The 22,632-nt window shown below is 43.2% G+C and overlaps 1 protein-coding gene across 3 annotated transcripts in view; it reads left to right on the top strand.

Moving 5' to 3' along the window:
• Positions 1-22,632, top strand: part of ATPSCKMT (ATP synthase c subunit lysine N-methyltransferase) — a 253,696-nt gene that overhangs the window by 220,732 nt on the left and 10,332 nt on the right. The window contains exon 5 of one of the 3 annotated variants that reach the window (XM_069219695.1): positions 17,830-18,626. The exons of the other annotated variants lie outside the window; for them this stretch is intronic. Within the exon in view, the coding sequence (XP_069075796.1) occupies positions 17,830-17,952 (123 nt within the window). The 3' untranslated portion in view covers positions 17,953-18,626. Of the gene's footprint in view, positions 1-17,829; positions 18,627-22,632 lie in introns of those variants that run through there. 3 annotated transcript variants of the gene reach the window in all.

Raw genomic sequence — 22,632 nt, 5'->3', positions numbered from 1 at the left:
TGTAGTCACGCTATCCAGTTTCCTGGTAGAAGTGAGCCTTTAGGTTGATTGTCATTTCCGTCTTGAATTAGTGATAATCTACAACGACTTCGATCTCCCTGACATTTATTGCAGTCCTAATCTTTTGTTTATGTCCAGAAATACCACTTTGAAAACTGACAGTTAAAGAAAAGCATGGTCAATGGAACCTTTCTAAGGGAGACTTAACACCTTCTGATTTAGCAGCTGTTTTCTTTTTCTTGAGAACACTGAATGGGACGTAGGAATGTATTTTGAGGACGAAAGGAGAAATATTCCATCACAAACTGCTGCACAGTATGGTCGACTCAAGGGTCTTCTGTTATTTCCTAACATTTTATTGTGAAATATAGCCAACTGGCCCACCATCATGAGGAGATAGGAGAGTGAGGAGGTCATTTAGACCTCAGTGGGTCTCCACCTGGTAAGTGGAGGGCATGACCTGGGACCCCTTGCAAAATGTTGTGATAAAGACGTGCCTAGTAGGGGTCTCATTGTCCACAAGGCATCCATTGGTATGTTGGATGCATTTTAGGCTGAACAGTTTGGTAAGTGGGCGCCATTTGTTTTGGTGGTCCCACTCCGCAAAACTTTCAGATTTCAATTTTGTTTAAAAATGAAGTGGCATTGCCCTCCAAGACATTTTCTTCTGGTGTTTCAGGGTCATTGATTGTTCTTCCTGTCTTGGATATCTATTCCTCGGATGCCTCAGATCAGCCGTCCTCAAAACGTCTTTAAAGTTCTAACCTCTGTAGGAATAGCAACTGTTTTGGACACCTGAAAGTCTAACCCACTCCCCTTTAGCGGAAAGAACGGTCATCACATCTGAGTTAAGATCAGCAGAAGTGTGAGTCTGAGTTTGAATTGAAGTGGCCCAGAAACTCTTTTATGCCCGTATTCCAGAGCAAGTAACATATTGAATAGTCTTCACAATGAATTATGTCACACTGTAATTCATGTGTAAAAGAAAGTGACTACTAATATTAATTTAGCCTATTCTGAAGAATTAGGGTTTTGTAGAGGGGTGCATTGAACAGAGGTCACTGGCTTCGTGGAACACCCCTAATGGTTGGAGAAGATCTGCATTTTTTTGCACCAATCTGGATGTATATAGACTTTTTAGGAGTACCAGACTAACATAGATTTTCTGAACCTGAAGCTCATCACAGTTGCCTGGGGATTGGCAGTTGTGACTTCATCATCCGTTTCACTTACTTTGCCTGCAAACATAAGCACTTGATTCATAGTATGCAGACTTATCTATCTCCCAGTATCAGGTTAATGGTGGTTGGGAACCAGTATCAAAGTGTGAAAGAACTGTGCAGTTCATGCCACCACCTGCAGTGGCACGCCACACTCTAGATTGACGGGTCAGTGGATTAAAAAAACAAAAGCATTTGTTCTATGTTAAACAGGTATGAAGTACATGCCTGATATTTGTTGCTCCTGTTAGCTCAAAAGTGCAGCAGACTTGGCCATGGCTTCGGAGTCAGAAGAAAAAGTTTCTTACTTTCAGTATCTCTCTTTCTGGTGGATACTGTAACTGCAGATTTCTCACCTTGTAAATACCCCCATGCACCAGTCTGGGTTTAGAGAATTTTCTCAAGAGTTCCCTTGCGTGTCAGTAGGTGTCGTTATGCAGCTCCCCACTGGGTTAGTTCTGCCCCAGAAGTTGCATTGAGGCTCCTACATAGCCATCAGTTTCATGCGCTAATGTCAGTTTCTTTCTGATCTCTGTCCTGTCAGTCAAACAATAGGGGGACACAGGGAGTTTTATGAGGTCCATTGTAAAGCCTTCCTGACTATAACGAAAAACAATAAGGTACACTGTTCCTAAAAGAAAGAAAAGCAAGAACATGGGTCCTCATGACACTTCTAAAATTAGATGTTAAAGCCCTCACACATCCAATGGATGTCATGCTTCATCATAGGGCTTGCTCCTCACCAGACTGGCACTGCAATGTCTGGCGGGCCCCACTGGGGGACTCTTTGCCGGAGATCTTGAATGTAAAGTGTGTGCCATGGCAGATACAGTAGGAGTAAAGTAAACCTACTGTTAGAAAAAAGCCAGAAAGAGAGAAAATAACAAAATAGTCTCAAGGACCTCAACAATTTTTTTTGATTTAGACTTTGAGGATCTTGGTAAAGATTAAAAACCACATGAGAGTGGGTAAGGTATAATGCTCCTCGCCATTCTGATCATCCAAAAAAAAGGCCAAAAAAGGGGGGAGGGAGATAGCAAGGACACTTTCCTTCTAGCTACAATGTAGGCCCCTACTCTGATCTCTGTCCTCACCATCGGATGTGGATCCTGTAGAAATTGTAGTGTTCTAGTGGGCATATCTCTAAAGTGGAATCTTATTATTATGGACTGAAGGTGTCCATTCTGCATAATGGTGAGTAGGGCAGGTCGGTAAGGAATATGTGGTTATATAGGATATCCACCAGGCAGTAGTGCTTTGTAAATGTGTGATGCCCAGGTAGCAGCATGGAGCGGTCCAAGACTTGCACACTGCATGCCATCGCATTGATCCCAGGTTTCGCTCTGGTGGAATGAGTGTGTAAACCTTCGGGAGATGGTTTCTGTTCCAGCCTATAACAGATCTTGATGCACAAGTCTTCCTCTGGTGAGAGTCCTCTTATGTATCTCTTTCTCCTTTTTCACCCCAGCAAAGCCCACAAAGAAATTTCTGTTCACCCAATGTTCTCTGATGAGGTGAATATAGAAGCCCAAGGCCCTGAAGGGGTCTAGATTATGTAGTTGTTTTTCCTCCTTAGCGGAGAGAGCAGGGCAAAGAAAGCTGATGAAGTGATGGACTGCCCTATATAGAAGGTAGAGACTACCTTTGGGAGGAAAGTGTAGATTTTGTTAGAAGAACCAGTATGTCCATAAAAAAACGTTGTTAAATGGCTGCTGGACTTGCAAGGCTTGCAATTTGCCGAGGTAATCTCAATGAGGAATGTTGTTTTCAGTGTCATAAGACATAGAGAACAACTGTGCATCTGTTCAAATGGGACACATATGAGAATGGTGACAACCAAATTAGGGTCCTACTGCTGCATCAGAAATGGTGTTTGGTAGGAACATATGGGTCAGCCCTTTTAAGAATGCTTGCTTCCCACTGGTGATTTTAAAAGAGATGGCTGATCAGGCAGACATAAAAAAAGCCAAAAGGGCAGACAAGTAACCTTTAACAGTTGCCACAGCCCGGCCTTGCTGGGCTAAAGAAGGCAGAATAACAGTATGTCAAATAACTGTACCTGTGGAGGCAGGATGTTGCGGTGGACCACCGTACAACAAACTTCTCTCAGAATCCCGCATAAACAAGTTTGATGGAGGGACGCCTGGCTGACGATGTGACACCAGCTACTTTGAGAGAAAATTAAAAACTCTCACTGAGACCCAGGTGAAAGGTTGAATCATTGGGATCATAATTCAAATGCCCTGGACTCATTGAGGTGGAGGAAAGGCTTGAAAAAACAACTTGTCCAGAATGGTTACAATGAAAAGGAGCCTCTACGATGGAATCAGGTGTGACTTCAGCACGTTGATTGAAGGACCCAAAGATGTCAACAAGTTGACCGTCATCTGGAGGTTGTTCATGACTGTTTAAGGTGAGGCCGCCTTCAGCAGTCAGTCTTTGAGGGACAGGAAGACTGGTATTCCCAGTCTCTGCAGATGGGTAACGACCACCAACATAACTTTTTTTACCCCGAGGTGCACTGGTGAGTCTGAAGGGAAACACTAAGAACTGAAAGTGCTTGTTGCTTACCTGAAACCTCAGGTAACATCTGTGTGACTATAAGACAGAAAGGTGGAAGTAGGCATTGTGCAGGTCCAACACTAACATCTAGTCTCCTGGATCCGGGGCAAACAGAACTTGGCCTAGAGTGGACATCTTGAACTTATCCATCTGAAGGAAGAAGTTAAGAAGGTTAAGGGTAAGACGGATGTGTCGCTGATGGCATGAGGAAGTTGTGGGGCACTGGGATAAGGTCCAGAGTTGGTTGAGAGGATGGAGACTGGATTCACAGCCTGGAGGTTCCCCAGGGCATTGTGCAACTCCTTGAGGTTGGACTGGACAAAAAGGGAGCTGTGCCTGTGTTTTAGACTTCTTTCACCTACCTGATGAGGAGAATTAGAGGATGAACAGTCTTGAGATCGGCCTCAGGAGCGAAAGCGAATCCAAGCCTTCAACTTCAACCAGGACCAGGGCTCCCTTATCTTCTGATAGTAGGGTCTGATCTCTTACTCTGCTGCAACGTAGCGTCTGGAAAAGTCTTCATATTCATCTTCGCACACTTGTTGCATGACTTTGAATCGTGTTTAATGACCAGACTGCAGGGACAAACCTCAAAGGGGACTGTCACTGACATCTGTTTTGAACAATCTTTGGATGGCTTGAAACCTTTCGTTTTCAGAGGGGACATGTTCTTTAGACACTGGAAAAAGATTTTTTAAGGTGTCTGTCAGGCATGAGAGAATTTGAGGGAGCAAGCTCAGGATTAGTTTCAGAAGGTGCTGAAAGAACGGAACTGTCGTCAGTGTGCAGAGGTGGCGGCTATATAGTGGCCAAAATGTCACAGCCGGACCCAATGTGCAGCCGCACAACACCACCTATTGATGTGAGAGGAAATTGAAGAGTCATTCTACGGATCCAGTCTGGCACGTGGGAGTATTCACAAGGTGAGAAATCTGCAGTTAGATGTATCCATTAGGAGCTTCAGTTTCCTTTGAAATATATTATATTTTGATGAATGCATTAAATAATAACCCTCAACATGAAGTACAATTCAGAATATAATATGTAAAGCAGGAGAGGTAGCATTAATTATTGCTGTTCAATAATATGGCAGAAGGCACCTGCAAGTTGAGTGACGGAAGGGGAGATACTTTGTGCGTGTGACACAATTTATTAAAATGGAAGCTGTGAGTAGGACACACTGCCCAAACGAACAAATGCCTTGGGATCTTGCCTTTTTCACAAAGCCATTAATAGTGTCACCTCCTACTCTTTGATGTCAAACCGTAGGGTGCTTCCACTGCTCTCTCTTCATCAGGCATGTACAGTGGCAATACCATGTTTTACTTAGCAATATTATGACCTAGAGAAAGCTACGTGTGAATAATCATCCTTAGGCTACTTTGCCTTATCTCATATTGTAAATTTTTGAAGGGCTGTGTAAATAAATGTTTAATTTTTTAGTAATGGCTCTAATGCACAACTCTTTATGAAATATAAGTTAAAATCTAAAACAAAAAATGAATTACCATAAGAGGAAAAAACAGAGTACCTAACTCAGTTAGTAGACTCAAAAAAGGGGGGAATGGTCTTCGTAATAGAATAGAATCTAAGCAGTGTCCAAAGGGGCGGAAACCTCTAGGCACCAGGGATAATAATTTTTTCTTTTTTTTTTCTTTTTGATTTAGAGGTAGGGAGCGACCCCTTAGGCAAGGGTCGCTCCCATAGCGGGCAAATTATGTTTAGGCCATTTCCACCCCCCCTTGGGGGCAGAATGGCCTATTTTTATGAGGCCAATCTGCCCCCATGTGGGACAGAAACTACTAGACACCAGGGAGTTTGTTTTTTTTTCTCGTGAATTTCACGCAAGGGGAGCGACCACTTAGGCAAGGGTCGTTCCCCTGGGGGGGGGAAATTTATTTTAGGCCATTTCTGCCCCCTTGGGGGGCAGATCAGCCTATTTTAATTAGGCCGATCTGCCCCCAAGGGGGGCAGAAACTACTAGGCATTGGGGATCTTTTATTTTGCGCCGTCACACGAGGGGAGAGACCCCGTAGGCAAGGGTTGCTCTCCGGGTGGGGTTGGAGGGGCAAATTTATTTTGGGTCATTTCTGCCCCCCCTGGGGCCGGCTGAGCTAGAGGCCAAAATCCACAGGTAGGCACTTTGCAAAAAAAACCTCTGTTTTCTGTGAAAAAATTTGATGTGTCCACGTTGTGTTTTGGGCCATTTCCTTTCTTGGGCGCTAGGCCTACCCACACAAGTGAGGTACCATTTTTATCGGGAGACTTGGGTGAACGCTGGGTGGAAGGCAATTTGTGGCTCCTCTCAGATTCCAGAACGTTCTGTCACCGAAATGAGAGGAAAAAGCGTTTTTTGGCCAAATTTTGAGGTTTGCAAAGGATTCTGGGTAACAGAACCTGGTCAGATCCCCACAAGTCACCCCATCTAGGATTCCCCTAGGTGTCTAGTTTTCAAAAATGCGCTGGTTTGCTAGGTTTCCCTATGTGCCGGCTGAGCTAGAGGCCATAATCCACAGGTAGGCACTTTGTAAAAAACACCTCAGTTATCTGTGAAAAAATTTGATGTGTCCACGTTGTGTTTTGGGCCATTTCCTTTCGTGGGCGCTAGGCCTACACACACAAGTGAGGTACCATTTGTATCGGGAGACTTGGGGGAACACAGAATAGTAAAACAAGTGTTATTGCCCCTTGTCTTTCTCTAAATGTTTTCCTTCCAAATGTAAGGCAGTGTGTAAAAAATATGTCTATTTGAGAAATGCCCTGTAATTCACATGCTAGTATGGGCACCCCGGAATTCAGAGATGTGCAAATAACCACTGCTTCTCAACACCTTATCTTGTGGCCATTTTGGAAATACAAAGGTTTTCTTGATACCTATTTTTCACTTTTAATATTTCAGCAAATGAATTGCTGTATACCTCGTATAGAATAAAAACCCATTGCAAGGTGCAGCTTATTTATTGGCTCTGGGTACCTAGAGTTCTTGATGAAACTACAAGCCCTATATATCCCCGCAACCAGAAGAGTCCAGCTGATGTAACGGTATATTGCTTTAAAAAATCTGACATTGCAGGAAAAAGTTACAGAGTAAAATGTGGAGAAAAATTGCTGTTTTTTTTTACCTCAATTTAAATATTTTTTTATTTCAGCTGTTATTTTCTGTAGGAAACACTTGTAGGATCTACACAAATGACCCCTTGCTGAATTCAGAATGTTGTCTACTTTTCGTAAATGTTTAGCTTTCAGGGATCCAACATTGGTTTCTCACCCATTTTGGTCACTAACTGGAAGGAGGCTGAAAGCACAAAAAATAGTAAAAATGGGGTATGTCCCAGTAAAATGTCAAAATGTTATTGAAAAATTGGGTTTTCCAATTAAAGTCTGCCTGTTCCTGAAAGCTGGGAAGATGGTGATCTTGCCACCGCAAACCCTTTGTTGGTGCCATTTTCAGGGAAAAAACCACGAGCTGCCTTCTGCAGCCCTTTTTTCCCCTTTGTTTGAAAAAAACTAAATTTTCACTGTATTTTGGCTAATTTCTTTTTCTCCTTCAGGGGAACCCACAAAGTCTGGGTACCTCTAGAATCCCTAGGATGTTGGAAAAAAAGGACGCAAATTTGGCGTGGGTAACTTATGTGAATAAAAAGTTATACTTACTTACCTTCAGCTCGGAGGTCCCAACTTCGTCACAGAGTGGGATGGGGGTCAGTGAGACTTCTTACCCCACCCCACTCTGAATATGTGTCACGGATTGAAACCTGAAGCGCAGAGGTCAGAGTCAATGGGTGACACTTCCCCTCGTCACCGAGAGGGAGGGCCTTGAAACACATTTTCTGAGCCGAGGAGGTCATGCCCACAGGCCTTCTTCAGCCCAGCAAAGTTCAGCTCAGGCAGCCAGGAGCCTGCGCAAATCACGCTTGTCTACTTCCTGGCTGCCTGATCTGAAAATGAAGAGTGTCTGTCAGGCTGACCTTTGCGCAGCCTGACAGACACTTTTCATGAGGGAAAAAAGGTGGGGGGCGTGGCCCCACCGCCGTAAAGGACGGGCCATGGTTGCTGGCTTCGCTATTGCAGAAGAGTAGTTATGCATAGTCCCCGTTTACATCTCAGAAAAGTCTTTCTGCCTCGTAAAAGGGGTTTTGTGACCCATTACAAATCGCAAATAAAAGTTGGTGTGAAGGGGCCGTCTCCTTCCATGGAATGTATCTACAGGGAGTGCAGAATTATTAGGCAAGTTGTATTTTTGAGGATTAATTTTATTATTGAACAACAACCATGTTCTCAATGAACCCAAAAAACTCATTAATATCAAAGCTGAATATTTTTGGAAGTAGTTTTTAGTTTGTTTTTAGTTTTAGCTATGTTAGGGGGATATCTGTGTGTGCAGGTGACTATCACTGTGCATAATTATTAGGCAACTTAACAAAAAAATATATATACCCATTTCAATTATTTATTATTACCAGTGAAACCAATATAACATCTCAACATTCACAAATATACATTTCTGACATTCAAAAACAAAACAAAAACAAATCAGTGACCAATATAGCCACCTTTCTTTGCAAGGACACTCAAAAGCCTGCCATCCATGGATTCTGTCAGTGTTTTGATCTGTTCACCATCAACATTGTGTGCAGCAGCAACCACAGCCTCCCAGACACTGTTCAGAGAGGTGTACTGTTTTCCCTCCTTGTAAATCTCACATTTGATGATGGACCACAGGTTCTCAATGGGGTTCAGATCAGGTGAACAAGGAGGCCATGTCATTAGATTTCCTTCTTTTATACCCTTTCTTGCCAGCCACGCTGTGGAGTACTTGGACGCGTGTGATGGAGCATTGTCCTGCATGAAAATCATGTTTTTCTTGAAGGATGCAGACTTCTTCCTGTACCACTGCTTGAAGAAGGTGTCTTCCAGGAACTGGCAGTAGGACTGGGAGTTGAGCTTGACTCCATCCTCAACCCGAAAAGGCCCCACAAGCTCATCTTTGATGATACCAGCCCAAACCAGTACTCCACCTCCACCTTGCTGGCGTCTGAGTCGGACTGGAGCTCTCTGCCCTTTACCAATCCAGCCACGGGCCCATCCATCTGGCCCATCAAGACTCACTCTCATTTCATCAGTCCATAAAACCTTAGAAAAATCAGTCTTGAGATATTTCTTGGCCCAGTCTTGACGTTTCAGCTTGTGTGTCTTGTTTAGTGGTGGTCGTCTTTCAGCCTTTCTTACCTTGGCCATGTCTCTGAGTATTGCACACCTTGTGCTTTTGGGCACTCCAGTGATGTTGCAGCTCTGAAATATGGCCAAACTGGTGGCAAGTGGCATCGTGGCAGCTGCACGCTTGACTTTTCTCAGTTCATGGGCAGTTATTTTGCGCCTTGGTTTTTCCACACGCTTCTTGCGACCCTGTTGACTATTTTGAATGAAACGCTTGATTGTTCGATGATCACGCTTCAGAAGCTTTGCAATTTTAAGAGTGCTGCATCCCTCTGCAAGATATCTCACTATTTTTGACTTTTCTGAGCCTGTCAAGTCCTTCTTTTGACCCATTTTGCCAAAGGAAAGAAAGTTGCCTAATAATTATGCACACCTGATATAGGGTGTTGATGTCATTAGACCACACCCCTTCTCATTACAGAGATGCACATCACCTAATATGCTTAATTGGTAGTAGGCTTTCGAGCCTATACAGCTTGGAGTAAGACAACATGCATAAAGAGGATGATGTGGTCAAAATACTCATTTGCCTAATAATTCTGCACTCCCTGTATGCTTTGCTACTATAGTTGTAATTAGAAACCAGTGGTCAGATAATGACACCTCAAAGGGAGTGGCAAAATTGCAAAGTTTAAGCTGTTCCCTTGAGACAGCTTCCCCTTTGGGAAACAAGATAGGCAGATTTGAGTAAACAGGCAGTAGCCCAAGTAACCACTGCTTGCTCTGCCCTCAATGTATTTCCAAATCAGAAACCTGTAATAATAAATAAATAAAAATGCATCACCTGTCCTTTCAAAAGGCTTGGAGTGCTTTAAAAAATCCCCTTTGGAAAGCAAACACCAGGACAATGGTCTGATGTCCCTTGCAGGCCACCATCCTTGCATTCTCAGCCATATCAGCTGCAATTTGCAACTTGCATTCATTAGACATAAGCAGACATCCACGTTATTGATATTTGTAGATATATTTGATCCTGAAATCTACTGGAAAAGGTTTTGCCTACATAAAAGCACTATAATGTGTATATATAGATATATACATAGATGTGTGAATGTCTGTGTGTGGCCCGTCCGTCCCTCACTCCTGCTTGAATTACTGGACTCCACTGAAAATACCATAATGGTTAGGAGACAAAATTGTTTAAAACCTTTGAGATTCATAGGGTTGTGCTTTTAAATGGCAAGTCAGTCTGACAGCCAGCTTACCAAACAAATCATAGTAACAAATGCCTGTTTCCAGTTGATTTCATCTTGTTAAAAATGCCACTCTAACAGAAGGAGTGAACCTTTAGATAATACATCTAATAGATAATGATGACTGTGTACTGTATCTGTTTTTCAGGATAGTAGATGTTCTACCTATGTTTGGGGCCAGGTATGTTTAGGAGAGTAGGGATGTGAAATAACATTGGTGATCTTAAACTCTATAAGATAACTTCAACTACATTCTGCAGGGGGTCGTTAAGTCTGAAAATCTGTTTTCCTCGCACAATATTCTTAGTTCTTACTACAAACATTTTGAACACCTGTTTGATTGCTTATGTAAATAAAAATGCGAGCAAGTTGTTACATGGTTTGATGACGAAATGTTCTGGCAAAAGGAGATAATTGTGACTTGGGAATTCAGTGGTATACTTAAGAATGGGAAAGGTAATAGCCTTCAAAAATATTTTAAAACACATTAAAGGAAAACAAGAGCCAGATCCACCAGGGATGTTGGGGTACCTTAAGTGTTAGAGTATGGAGTGAAGTAATTATCATAGAAACATGTAAGTGGATTATCTGGCAAACCTTTATTGCACAACTACTTGCAGAGCAATGATATGAACAGCTCTCTGCATCGAAGTCTGATTGTAGGGTGATAGCGGAAGCGATTGAAATTCTGAAAGCGTTAGAATCACCTGTCCCTGCAGGCACCTCATCATCTTTACTAAGTTGGCTTCTGCGTAGTGGGGTTCAGTTATGTCTCCTCTGTTTATGCAACCACTGTTTCAGATAGCAGATTTCCTCAAAAGTATGCTCTCTAAACCCCAGATGTAGGAAACTTTTGCACGTCGCAAATGGCCCGAATCGCAATTTGCGACCCCACAAAATCAGAAATGGGATGCAAAAATTCAATTTCCGACTCGCAAAATGCGACGCGAGCCATTACTGACTCACAAAAATAGCGACCCCATTTTGCGACCCGCTAATAGGAAGTCGCAATTTGCGAGTCGCAACCCAAATGCAATAGCCACTCGCAAATTGCGACTAGTCGCAAAAAGCCCATTTTGCACTTCCAATTTACCACTAACTCAGAGCAGGTGGTAACCAGAACCAAAGTATAAAAGGAGACCCAGAAGGCACCTGGGTTACTCAATATGGCAGAGATATATGTGATAGGAATGAGGAGGAGAGCCCACGCCGCCCAGCAGATGAGGAGCCAGAGACAGGAGAAGATATACAGAACCAGGCAGACACTTTTCCAACAAACTGAGGAGGAGATTTATGATAAATATAGACTCAGCAGTGCAGCAATACTAGATTTTATAGAATTACTCAATCCACAGCTACAACGCCAGACTGTGCGCGGCTGCGCCATCCCTACGCATGTGCAAGTGCTTTGCTCACTGCACCTCTTGGCCTCGGGTAGCTATCAGGGGGTCATTGCCGTGGTAGGTGGGGTATCCCAAAGTTCACTCTTACGGTTCTTCAGGGCATTCCTAGATGCCTTACTCACACACATGTCCAGATACATATACCTACCCAGGAATGAGGCAGAAATCAACAGCACCAAGTTGGAATTCTACAGGATTGCCAACTTCCCTCATGTCATAGGGTGTGTAGACAGGACACATATAAAAATATGCCCTCCTGCAAACCTGGAATATCTGTTCTGCAATAGGAAGTGTACCCACTCACTGAACATCCAGGTGGTATGTGACGCCCATTATGTTATCACTGACATGGTTGCCAAATTTCCAGGGAGTACACATGACTCGTACATTTTCAGGCACAGTGGGATACACCAACGCCTAGAATGTGGGGAATTTGGAGACGGATACCTCCTAGGTATAGCTGAATACACCTTGCAGACATACACACAGGTCAATGTGGAACCCATCTATGCCCAGCTAACATTGTACATTTTGTGCCACACAGGTGACAGTGCATATGCACTTCGACCATGGATACTTACCCCGTACTTAACACCCAGCAATGAGACAGAGAGGCGATACTACAGTGCACATAGGAGGACCAGAAATATCATAGAACGGACCTTTGGACTGCTGAAAGCAAGATTCAGATGCCTCCACAGAAGTGGAGGTGCCCTCCAGTATACCCCAATAACCGCTTTCAAGATCGTTGTCGCATGCGCTATCCTGCACAACATTGCCACCAGACGTGGGCTACCTCTCACCCCTGAAGACCCTGATTCGGAGGATGAAGAGCAAGAGCTACCACATCGCCATCATGGGGATAGAAGCATCGCAAATCAAGGCAGACTGAGACGGGAACACATTGCAAACCAATACTTTGGAAGGTACGTGCTAACTGTCACCACACTCCCTAATGTCACACACAAAGAGTCCAGGTGTGAAGTGGAACTAACAAGTGATTTAATTTGTGCAACCAAAAAAACTATATACATTGACAACAGTTCAGGGGCCGTAACAGTCCACCTGGCATGAGGACACATTGACCTCATGTGCCCCAACCCCAGGACAGTGTGGAGCTCATATCCTACGCCGGCCTCGGCCAGCATGGCTGGTACCAGGGGTGTCAGCAGTGCCCTGCCTTGCGCTTCCACTGCGCAACACCCTGGTGTCACTGGCAGAGACACTGCTGATGGTGGAGCCCTCCTCGCTGTTTTGTGGCGTGTCAGCTGTGCCCCTGGCCACCTGCCGTGCCTCCATTATATCAACAGCGTGGCTGAGACGGCCCAGTCCACGTGCCACATCACTGGCAAAGTGGCCCATGTCAACTTGGAGGCTGACCGTGCGCCTAGAAAGGCCAGTAGTGTTCACAGCCAGCCTGACTATGGAGGCAGACATGAGGTCCAGACGGTTAAGTAGCTGCCTGTCACAACGCCTTGCACCCTCTCTCTCAGTTATGAGTTTGGCCACAAGTTGTCTCATGGAGAGTGCAAGGTCGCCCACATGTGTGTTCAGTTGTTGCAACTCCGTGTGTACAAGCTGCATACTACTGCTTTGGGTTCGCTCCATGCACCGCATTGCCCCTGAAATTCTCCTAATCTCCTGTGTTTGCAGGCGCTGACCCCGTAGGAGTGCGGCCTCAGCACGCGACATGGAGGCGTCCCCTGACTCTGCCTACGGCTCTGGTGGTACATTTACACGTCGCCTGCGACGCAGTGGAGGCTCCGAGTCTTCTACAGTGGCACTGTGGCTGGGACCAGGTGCTTGATCACACACCAGTATGGCAACTGGTGTATCATGAGGGGACTGAGTGTTGGTGGTGCAGGTCTCAGTGGTGGCTGGTCCTGATTCATCTGTTGGCTGGTGGCTGACCAGTGGCCCCTGGATGCTTTGGCTGGTGGGGGTGTCTTGTGGGAGACCTGTGGGACATAGGGAACACACTGTCAGTATCTACTATCTGTTATCAACTTCCTAATAAACTGTTGCCTATCAACTGCCTACTTGACTACATTGCCCATAATGCACCATGCAGTGGTTGCGACTCTGAAATGGAGCTATTTTGGTTGTGCATGCTACTGTGTACAAGGTGGGTGGGGGTATGGCATAATTGAGGGTACATGCATGTCTCATGGTACTCACCAGTTGATGGTCCTGGCTCTGATGTATCCAGCTCTCTCATTCCGCACACTGCCTCTGGCTCAAGGGTCTCCTCAACTCTTTCCTCCAGGGGTGTGGGTGGTGGTATTGTGGACGGTCCCCCTCCAGTGCCCCTCATCTCCCGGAGCCGCTCTGCCACCCTCTCCTTGGTCCGGGAGCGTAGGTCATACCACCGTTTTTTTAACTCATCGATGCGCAATGACTCGCAATTTCCGACTCGCCAAATTTTTCCTACCTACATCTGGCCCTAAGCTCCTTGGGATTCAAACCTTATATATTATATTTACCAGGGAAATACTGCTAAGTCAGTTAGCTGCAGATAATAGCTAAACAGAAAATCTAAATGAAGAACTGATTTTGGCCTGGTTTGCCCCCTTTATTTGTGATTGATAGAAAATATGTAAAATTACTGAAACTCAGAAGTCTCCATGAAGTAAGAAAGTCTAAAACCATCATCTATAACACTAGACTTGACTTTTATACTACCCTAGTACAATTTATCTAGAACCTTATTCTCCTCTTTCGAGACGTTTCCTATCCTTTTCGTGACATGCTGAGCAGCTTCATGCCTGCCATTCATCGTCTAATCACAGTCATAGACTCACTATGCATGCAATAACAATCCTTGTATGCTGATAAACCTCCATTTTATTTTAGTCACACCCGCCAGTTGGGTACTCCTCTTAGTTTGCAGATTAGAGTTTCATTTATAACGTTTACGGTTAGAAAACCGAAAAAGATATTAAAAAAAAAATAAGTATTATATCTTGCCAGCTATCTTTGCAGAATCTCAGTGCCTCCTTGAGGATCTATGCAAGAGTGTGTTTACTGTACTATCAAAATCACCATCCCCAAATACCAACTTTGTTCTGGGGTTCAACACACTTAGTTGTCATGATAGGGGAAAAAAATCAGTGTTATCTTCATTATGAGCAGTAATATCAATGGGGGGCACATCCCTCCCTTTCATTTCTCCCACAATGTTATCAGTGGCGGTTGGTGAAATATTTCTATGCTGTTAAGCAGAATGAATGGAGTGTTTTGATTGGCTGGAAGGTGCTGGCTTAGATATTCGAAAAGCACTGAAGGCCTGCTCCTGCTCTCCAACCCAGCTGTCCAAGACAGCCGAGTTGGAGAGGTTTGAAGTGCGCATGTCGGTTTGGCCGGAGCAAGGTAGCCTGCTAAACCCACATGCGATCTTCAGACAAAGGGGACACTGCTCAGTCATTGGCAGCAGTGATGCACTGGCTCCACCCTGCGCTCGCACTCCGTTTTGCTGGCAGACGGTACAAAATAAAATGGCAATAAAATCATTTTATTGCCATTTTTTTTTTTACACTTTCTGCTCAGCAGTGTGGGGGAAGCAACACTCCTCTGCTTCCATGAAGGAACTGCAGCTGAATGTTATTCCATCTCCTTTAAGGATGTGGAGATTCTAGAAGAACAAAACCGGAGTACAGCTGCTATCCAAATCACAAACACCCTAGAATCTGTGGAAAATGTGACATCTGACCCTTTTATTTCTGATTTACAGCGTTCTTTTTAAAGATGTGTTTTTCTGTAGACAGGTGGGATGCACACCATGTGTTATCTGCATGGGAATCATTTCGCTACCCCAAGGGTACAGATGTTTGTAGAGTGAACAGCCTGTTCTCTGAGTTTTTGCACTGATTGGGCGCCTATTTATTTGGTACAATATACTTGTAATGGAACACAATGTCATCTTGTACTATTTGGCCTTTATCTAATTACTTTGTGTATGTGCAAGAATGGAGAACTTTGCCCTCTTATGCCCACGTTTGCCTCTACCTGTTTATTTTAGGGAACTTAGGGACTGATATAAGGGTTTTCCCCCTTCTGTGTCTGGAAAAATGCGTTAGTACATATTGGCCCAAGTCCCGCATTCCTTTTTTCTGATTTTGTTTCTTGTGTATTTAAACCACACAAATGGCTAGAAGTCTTGCAGGGCTTCATTGTGAAAATATAAAAACATATTTGCAATTATTTAAACGAAGTGTGGACTGCATTGGGTTTTATGCAGATAATGTCACAAAGTTTCACATGTTGCTTATTTTTACTTTCAGCAAAAGGTGTGCCGTACGAAAAATTAGGTCTGATGCCTCCAGACTATTTGTAGCTCCCTTAGCTTTTATTTGTAGTTTAATGTTAAACTTTAAATGTTATTATTTTACTTTAAATGCATGTGCATTGAAAGATTCTATTTGAGAACATTTTCTGCTGGAACCATGGAACTATTTAAACACCAACCTGACTAAGTAATTTTTCTCACTAGTTACTTAATAAATAGTCAAACAGTACATAAACCTCAGGATCTGACCTTTGGTTAGGAGAGGTATTCGAAGTAGAATTATCCACAGTGGTCCAACTAGATTACCGAGCCAGCTACCCTAAGTCTGATAGTTGTTTTCAGAAGCCGTGCAGAAGGCACACCTTTTAATTCCTCCGTGGAACTCTCAGAGAGAATAACTGAAGCCAGCTACTTAAAGGTATGATGTGTGTTCCTTCCTAAGAAGCTCAAAAGGCAGGTTTACTGTTTAATGCTTGAACTACGATTTAGCATAGAGCTTTGAAATAGCTTTAGAGTGTTAGGATGTCAGAGACTCGCTAAAATGTTACGAGAGTTTATCTTGGTTTCGCTGATCATTACATGCCTAATTGTTTTTATTTTTGTATTCTCTGTGGTTATTATGTTTTATGCCCTAGATTAAGGATATTAAATTAAACAGTTTAAGTTAAATGTCACAGGTTCTTAGTACTATCTTTGAGGGTGTTATTCATAGACAAAAGGTTGTTTGGATTTTCACAGTGTAACTGAACTCATCTAAAGGGACTGAAAAACGCTGCCTGTGCAAGATTGCACTGTAGGCTTTTGTTAGGGCTGCAATCCAGTAGCCTTTCTAATTCAATGTTAATGCACTGAACAGAGTCCTTGCTTCAAATAGTTAGAAATCAGACCCCTGCGGCAGTGGGGACCCCCCAGGCTTGTTTTCAGAGGTGGTGTAGTCAATTGGATGTTTGCACGTTTACTTTTGGGACCTCCGTTTCTGTAGTGTTTAGGCTCATCCAGTTGTCCTTAATATAGTTTTTGACCAGTCTAAGCTTGTAATTGAGTCTTGTGCTGTCTTGAGTGATGATCTGTCAGGACAAAACAGATCTTCATATAATTTGTTGAGGAGTTGAAGCATAAGTCTTAGGTTGTGAATGTGTTCTGTATCTGTCTTGAAACCTGTATGTAAAATCAGTGTCTGGTGGCGATCCATTGGGGTCAATGCCCGACACTGCAGACAGCCTACTGGCTGCAAGACGCAGCTTATTGTCAGGAACAGATCACTGTTTACTGGGAACTGATGCCCGTGAGATCCTGTCCCAAAGATATCTGATCACCCCTGGAACTGTACCGCAGAGCTTGGGCGGAAAGAGAAGACGCAGAGATCACGGTGACACCTGAGGTGCCTGACTCACGGAAAGCCCCTGACACTGACACTGCAGTCCATATGTCTTAGACAACCTTCTAGTTCCTATTGCGCCAAGATTGCCAGTGTATGACTGTAAACCAATCACAGAGAATGTACAGCGGTGTCCTATACTTGTCACTGTATGCTGAGTGGCTTTTCCTTCCCCTCTTTCCTTTTACCCTTTCTGCTCCCCTCCTTTTTTTCTTTTCTCTTTTTTTTTTGCTGTGCAAACAGTTATATTTAGTTTTTTGTACTACATGAGTAAATGCAGTGTAAAACTTGATTGTTCTGTGTTGCTTAACTTGTTCATTTTTGTTGTCTGTATCTTTGAAATCAATAAAAAAGTGAATGTAACATCACTGACTTTTGGGAGGCGAAAACATTGTTAATGGGAGTTTTAACTTTGTTTAAAGAAGAGTTTCTCCTGTAGAAAAAGGTTTGGAAACATTTTTGTACTTTACTATTTACGTTTTAGGTAATGGTTTGAATGTGCCAGAAAAGTCAAAACACTGTAAGGTTTAGAATATGTGGCTGTATTATAACCCACTTCTTTCATTTTTAGGTTTGGATACAGACATCATTAGCTGTTTGGAAGATCTCATGTGACCATTCCTTTAAAAAAATGTATTATGATACCATAAGAACAACTAAAAGTGGGCTTGAGATCAATCCCCTCGGCCATTAACTGTCATGTTTTTTTCTTGGTTTGGCATTGCTTCCATGGGTTTGTCCATCAAGTTCATGACATTTTGAGGACGGTTGCATTGTCCCAATTGTGTTCCTATTCATTTTGGTGATGGACCATCAAGTTGTACTTTTGTTAGAATGCAGATCCGCTATTCATTAATTGTCCTTGCGTGTCATTCATTTAATTTTCCTTACTTGACAACATGTTGGATTAACAGCTTTTTCGTTGAGAGTAAAGAACTGCACACCTGCAGTGTTTCCTAAAGATGCAAAAGAATTAGTGGTCCTAAATTAAAAGTTAATACCATGCAATATTTTTCTGTGTATGTTTTTTAAGTTTCCAACTTACAATGTAAGCTTCATCTTCTGATTCCTGTTAATAATGCTCTTTTTTGAAGCTACCATTAATTCTATTAATGCAGCCTTTGCAGCAAAACTATCCTAATCCCAACTTCCATATTGTTATAATGCAAGATTTTGTTTAATTATGGGAATTTCTTTCTAAAACAACTGGAGGCTATACATAAAATGTTACCCGGCTGTTAGCAAATACTTTCCTTAACAAAAAAAAGACATGTTGGCTTTGCTAGTGCTTATTTAGTGCTCTGAGTAATTTCTGCAGATCTCATTAAAATTTTCCACCAGTCCACTTGTCAGCGTATAAGAATTCAAAGTCGGTAGCCATGTAAAATATGTGTTTTGTATAGAAGCAAGGAAATATAAAGTGCATGTCATTGCATGGAAGGGCTTTGTTTTGAAATGTTGGGATCACAGGTCCTGTGAAATGCAACAGTTTAAAATGTAGCCAAACAAAAAGCATGCTTAAACATTTATCTACAAGATAATATCTACTCTTTTTTCAGAAATGTTCCTAAAGCAGAAAAATACCTTAGGGGAGGGAGCCTTAGGTACGTCAATACTTTTCAATATTTACATAGGTCCATTGGCGAGGGTGGTGAAATCGTTTTTCCTCCTGTGTAGAACAATGTTGATAATACCTTCTCATCATCACTTTGCATAGGTCTTGTGCTGACCCATTTTGGACCTTTCCATCAGTGTATAGTGGCAGTTTCAGCTTGGCTGCAACAAAACTTGTTAACGTTTAATTCGGACTTGAGTGACGTGGTCTGGATAAGACATTCCCATCTAGAGGCACTTTTCCATTGCACTTCTCTCTACTATTCTAGTCAGTTAAGATGGTCATAAATCTGAGGATTCATCTTGAGCCTGAACTCTTTCTTGCTGGACAGGTTAAGCTTGTCACTTCAACTTGCTGCTGTCTTTTGAAGATGCTCAAGAAAATTCTGCTTCTCCCTCCCCAAAAATGTCCATTGTGTGGTCGTTCAGGCTACCGTACTGAGTCGCCTAGATTACTGCAATGCTCTCCTTTTGGGGATGGATGTAAGCCAAATAAGGAAGCTGCATTGGGTCCGGAATGCAGATGCTAGACTGGCCTTAGGACTCCCACAGCTCTCCTCTGCGGCATTGGCTTCTAATAGAAAAAAGGGTTGTTTTCAAGTCCATGTTCCTTGCTTTTAAAGCAGCACATCTTATTGGCCTGTGTGTCTTATCTCAAAAAATATATCAACTACCAACACTTTGCTTACGTTCCTCAGAGTCCTGGCTGCTCGACTTGCCAAGAACCAAACAGATTTGTTCCGGTGGCAGAGATTTCTCAGTCAGTACTGTAAAACTCTGGAATGAACCTCTTTGTTGCCCGTGGAAGATCCCCTCTTTACTTCATTTTAGGCAGTCCTTAAAGACCTGGCAACCTGGGATTTTTAAGCCTATATCTATAATGGTAAAAGCATAACTTAAAAGTACACAAATACAAGTTCTATGACTGTGGTAAGAGTGAAATGTCCCCTGCATGGTGTACAGAGGGAAAGCACCCTGCCCTGGGTTCCCAACCACAATTATCTGCTATCCTGTTCTTTGGATTTGGCCTCAGCTTTACACTAATCCAGTCCTGGACCAGCCCTGGACCTGAAGGCGTTCTCCATAATCATAGAGGACTACTATCCCTGTTACATATTCATGTGTAGCGTGGTGGTGGCAGCATACCTTGTTTTTGTAGTGATCTTAGTGTGACAAGACCTTTTTATCTGTGCCATAAGAGTGGTGGCCTACTGGCCCATTTGAATAATGTTCTGCTGCTAGAGGTGAACCAGAGTTACTGTGCTGATATCCTGAGAGCATGTATGTGTGTAATTATGTGTATGTTTTGTGTGTTACATAAAGTGTACTTGCTTGAACCAGAGTGAGGGAGGCCTCTGGGTTCCCTTTTGCAAGGGCCACCTCCTGATGATGGTTGCTCACCTATGTCTGTGTTCTGCAGGGACATCTGTGACCTGCATCTGCACTGTGAAAGGTGCAACCACATCAAGCACCTGTGGCCAGCATGTCTGCAGAAACAGAAAGCAAGGAGTGGGATGCTGGTGTGAGGGTTATAGGCCACCCTGAATATGGATGAAGTGAATATTGAGAGAGTGAGTGCTGTTAATGCCTACCAGATATGGGGGTGAAAGGAGTGCTGCACCTGTGCTGAAAATCACAGGGGTGCCTATAGATTAAGGGAAGGCGGAAAGGGCATAGGGGGTCATCCACACTTAGAGGGCATAACTCTGCACCAGAGACTCTGGGTATCTGATACGTTTGTGAAGTGTGTAGTATTAAGTTTTACTGTGCAGTAAGCTATGTTTTGTATTACAAAGATAAGCACTGAGCTGACAAAAACATGTTATTCCACTGTTCTATGCCTGTTGAGTCTCCTGCCTTTTGTTCCCTCACACTAATCCCCATGAGAAGCCTGTGACTGCTTGCAATCACTTTCACTGAGAGTCAAGTACTAAAAAGATTGTACTTATCTCAGTTTGCAGATCCACATTAAGAAGGGCCCTGGGACATCCTAAGCAAATGATACCTAGCCACAACAGCTGTGGCCCCATAGGTCCTGCATGCCCCTTGGCCCCTCAAACGTTTCCTGACAGCATAATAATCACAGCATTGCTAATAGTGTCATCAGGGCTGGCTTTAGGGTGGTGCAATAGGTGTGCCTGCATTGGACATTGACCTGGAGGGGGCACTGACCTCAAAAGGGGCACTGGGTTTAGCAATAACTTATGATTTAAAAGCACCTGCTACAAAGTTCCTTGCGCGTCCAGCTTTCAGGCAGCAATACAAATTTCAAGAAAACTCTTGTGATTAATGTTCCTGCGTAAGAGAGAGAAATCAGAGTTTTGTCTTGTGGCAGTTCTGACTAGCCATAAAAGACCAGATCTGTATTTTATGTTGATTGCTGAGTGAATTAAGAAAGCCAGCCTTTAACGCGCTTTAAAAGAAATGAATTGGAGGGAGGGGCTATGGAGAGCTGAGGGGCACATTTGCTGGGTGCCTGTGAGGGAATCTAAGGAGGAGGTCATGGGGGGAGCACCAAAAAAGATTGTTGCACTGGGCTCCATCTGTGCTAAAGCCGTCCCTGAGTGTCATACGTAACATGGGGTACTTGACAGCTATAGATTGAAATTAAAATAGAAAAAATATAAACATTTCCTCTTCATGAAGTATGATAGTTTTCTTATTGGTTTGCTCCTTTAAGCAGTGCTGTGCTTTTTTATTATCTGAACGAAAAAATTACTTCAGTAGCAATTACAAAAATTCAAAACAGGCATTTGCAAGGCCAAAAGGGCCCGGTTTTAAATAGCCAAGTAGTTGGGCATGCCAATGCTTGTTTACATCTGCATGTGGGCACATTCATGAGAATGCACGTGTACACATGTCTGGAAATCCTGCATCAGGTATCCTACTAAATGAATGTCATTCCAAGATGGCCACCATGACACATTCACATGGATGCCTCAAAATGCAAGTGAGCACACACAGACATCAACATGCGGTTGACACTTTAAAACATTTTTTTTAAAATTAATTTACCTATCGCAGATGGAAGGGAAAAAACAAGAATAAAAGGCATGCTAAGGACGTTTTGAGAAAGCAACAGCCTGGCAACTAATTACTGCTACTTGGCCCTCCAGAATTAAATAAATAAATACATGAAAAAATGGTATGACTGGAAGGGGCAGGAGAGGAATGGTAGAGCAGGTGGGGTGAGTAAACATGCTGAATGTCAAGGGCAAGGGGTTGGGACACCTGAAGAGCTACTTTTTTCACAAAAAAATACTAAAAGCCAGGAGGGGTTAACTGGGGCAGCATTGAGCTTGGAGGAGGGGTGGGCCAATATGAGGGGGGAAAGCAGCACACTGGGAGAGAGCAAGAAAACAAACTGATTCCCTTGGAGTGTTGAAGGTAGAAAAGTTGCTCCCTGAGTACAAGCAACGTGGGCAGTGGAGAGATACAAGTCAAGCAATCAGAAAATATGAGATTGAAGTGCTTCTGGGCCAAACTGAAAAAATGGGAGGGAAGCCTGAGAAAGTCAAGAGTAGGGAACTGAGACAATATGGTCCTCTAATCATGAGAGGGGGGGCTCACACAAACATCACTGTATGTACATTGAAAACAATAGGTCTGGCCAACAGACATCTAAAGCAGTTTGTTCCAAGATATAATGAGTTTACCATGCTCCTTGAATACCTTGTTAGCCAGTGTTTAATTTTTTTCCCAGACACAAAAGTTCCATGCAGCAAAATAGGATGTATAAAGCTTTGGGCGAGGAATATAT

This window comes from Pleurodeles waltl, chromosome 2_2, assembly GCF_031143425.1.
Source record: "Pleurodeles waltl isolate 20211129_DDA chromosome 2_2, aPleWal1.hap1.20221129, whole genome shotgun sequence".
Lineage (NCBI taxonomy): Eukaryota > Metazoa > Chordata > Amphibia > Caudata > Salamandridae > Pleurodeles > Pleurodeles waltl.
The sequence above is the reverse complement of the archived record's forward strand: the minus strand, read 5'-3'. Positions and strand labels throughout refer to the sequence as shown.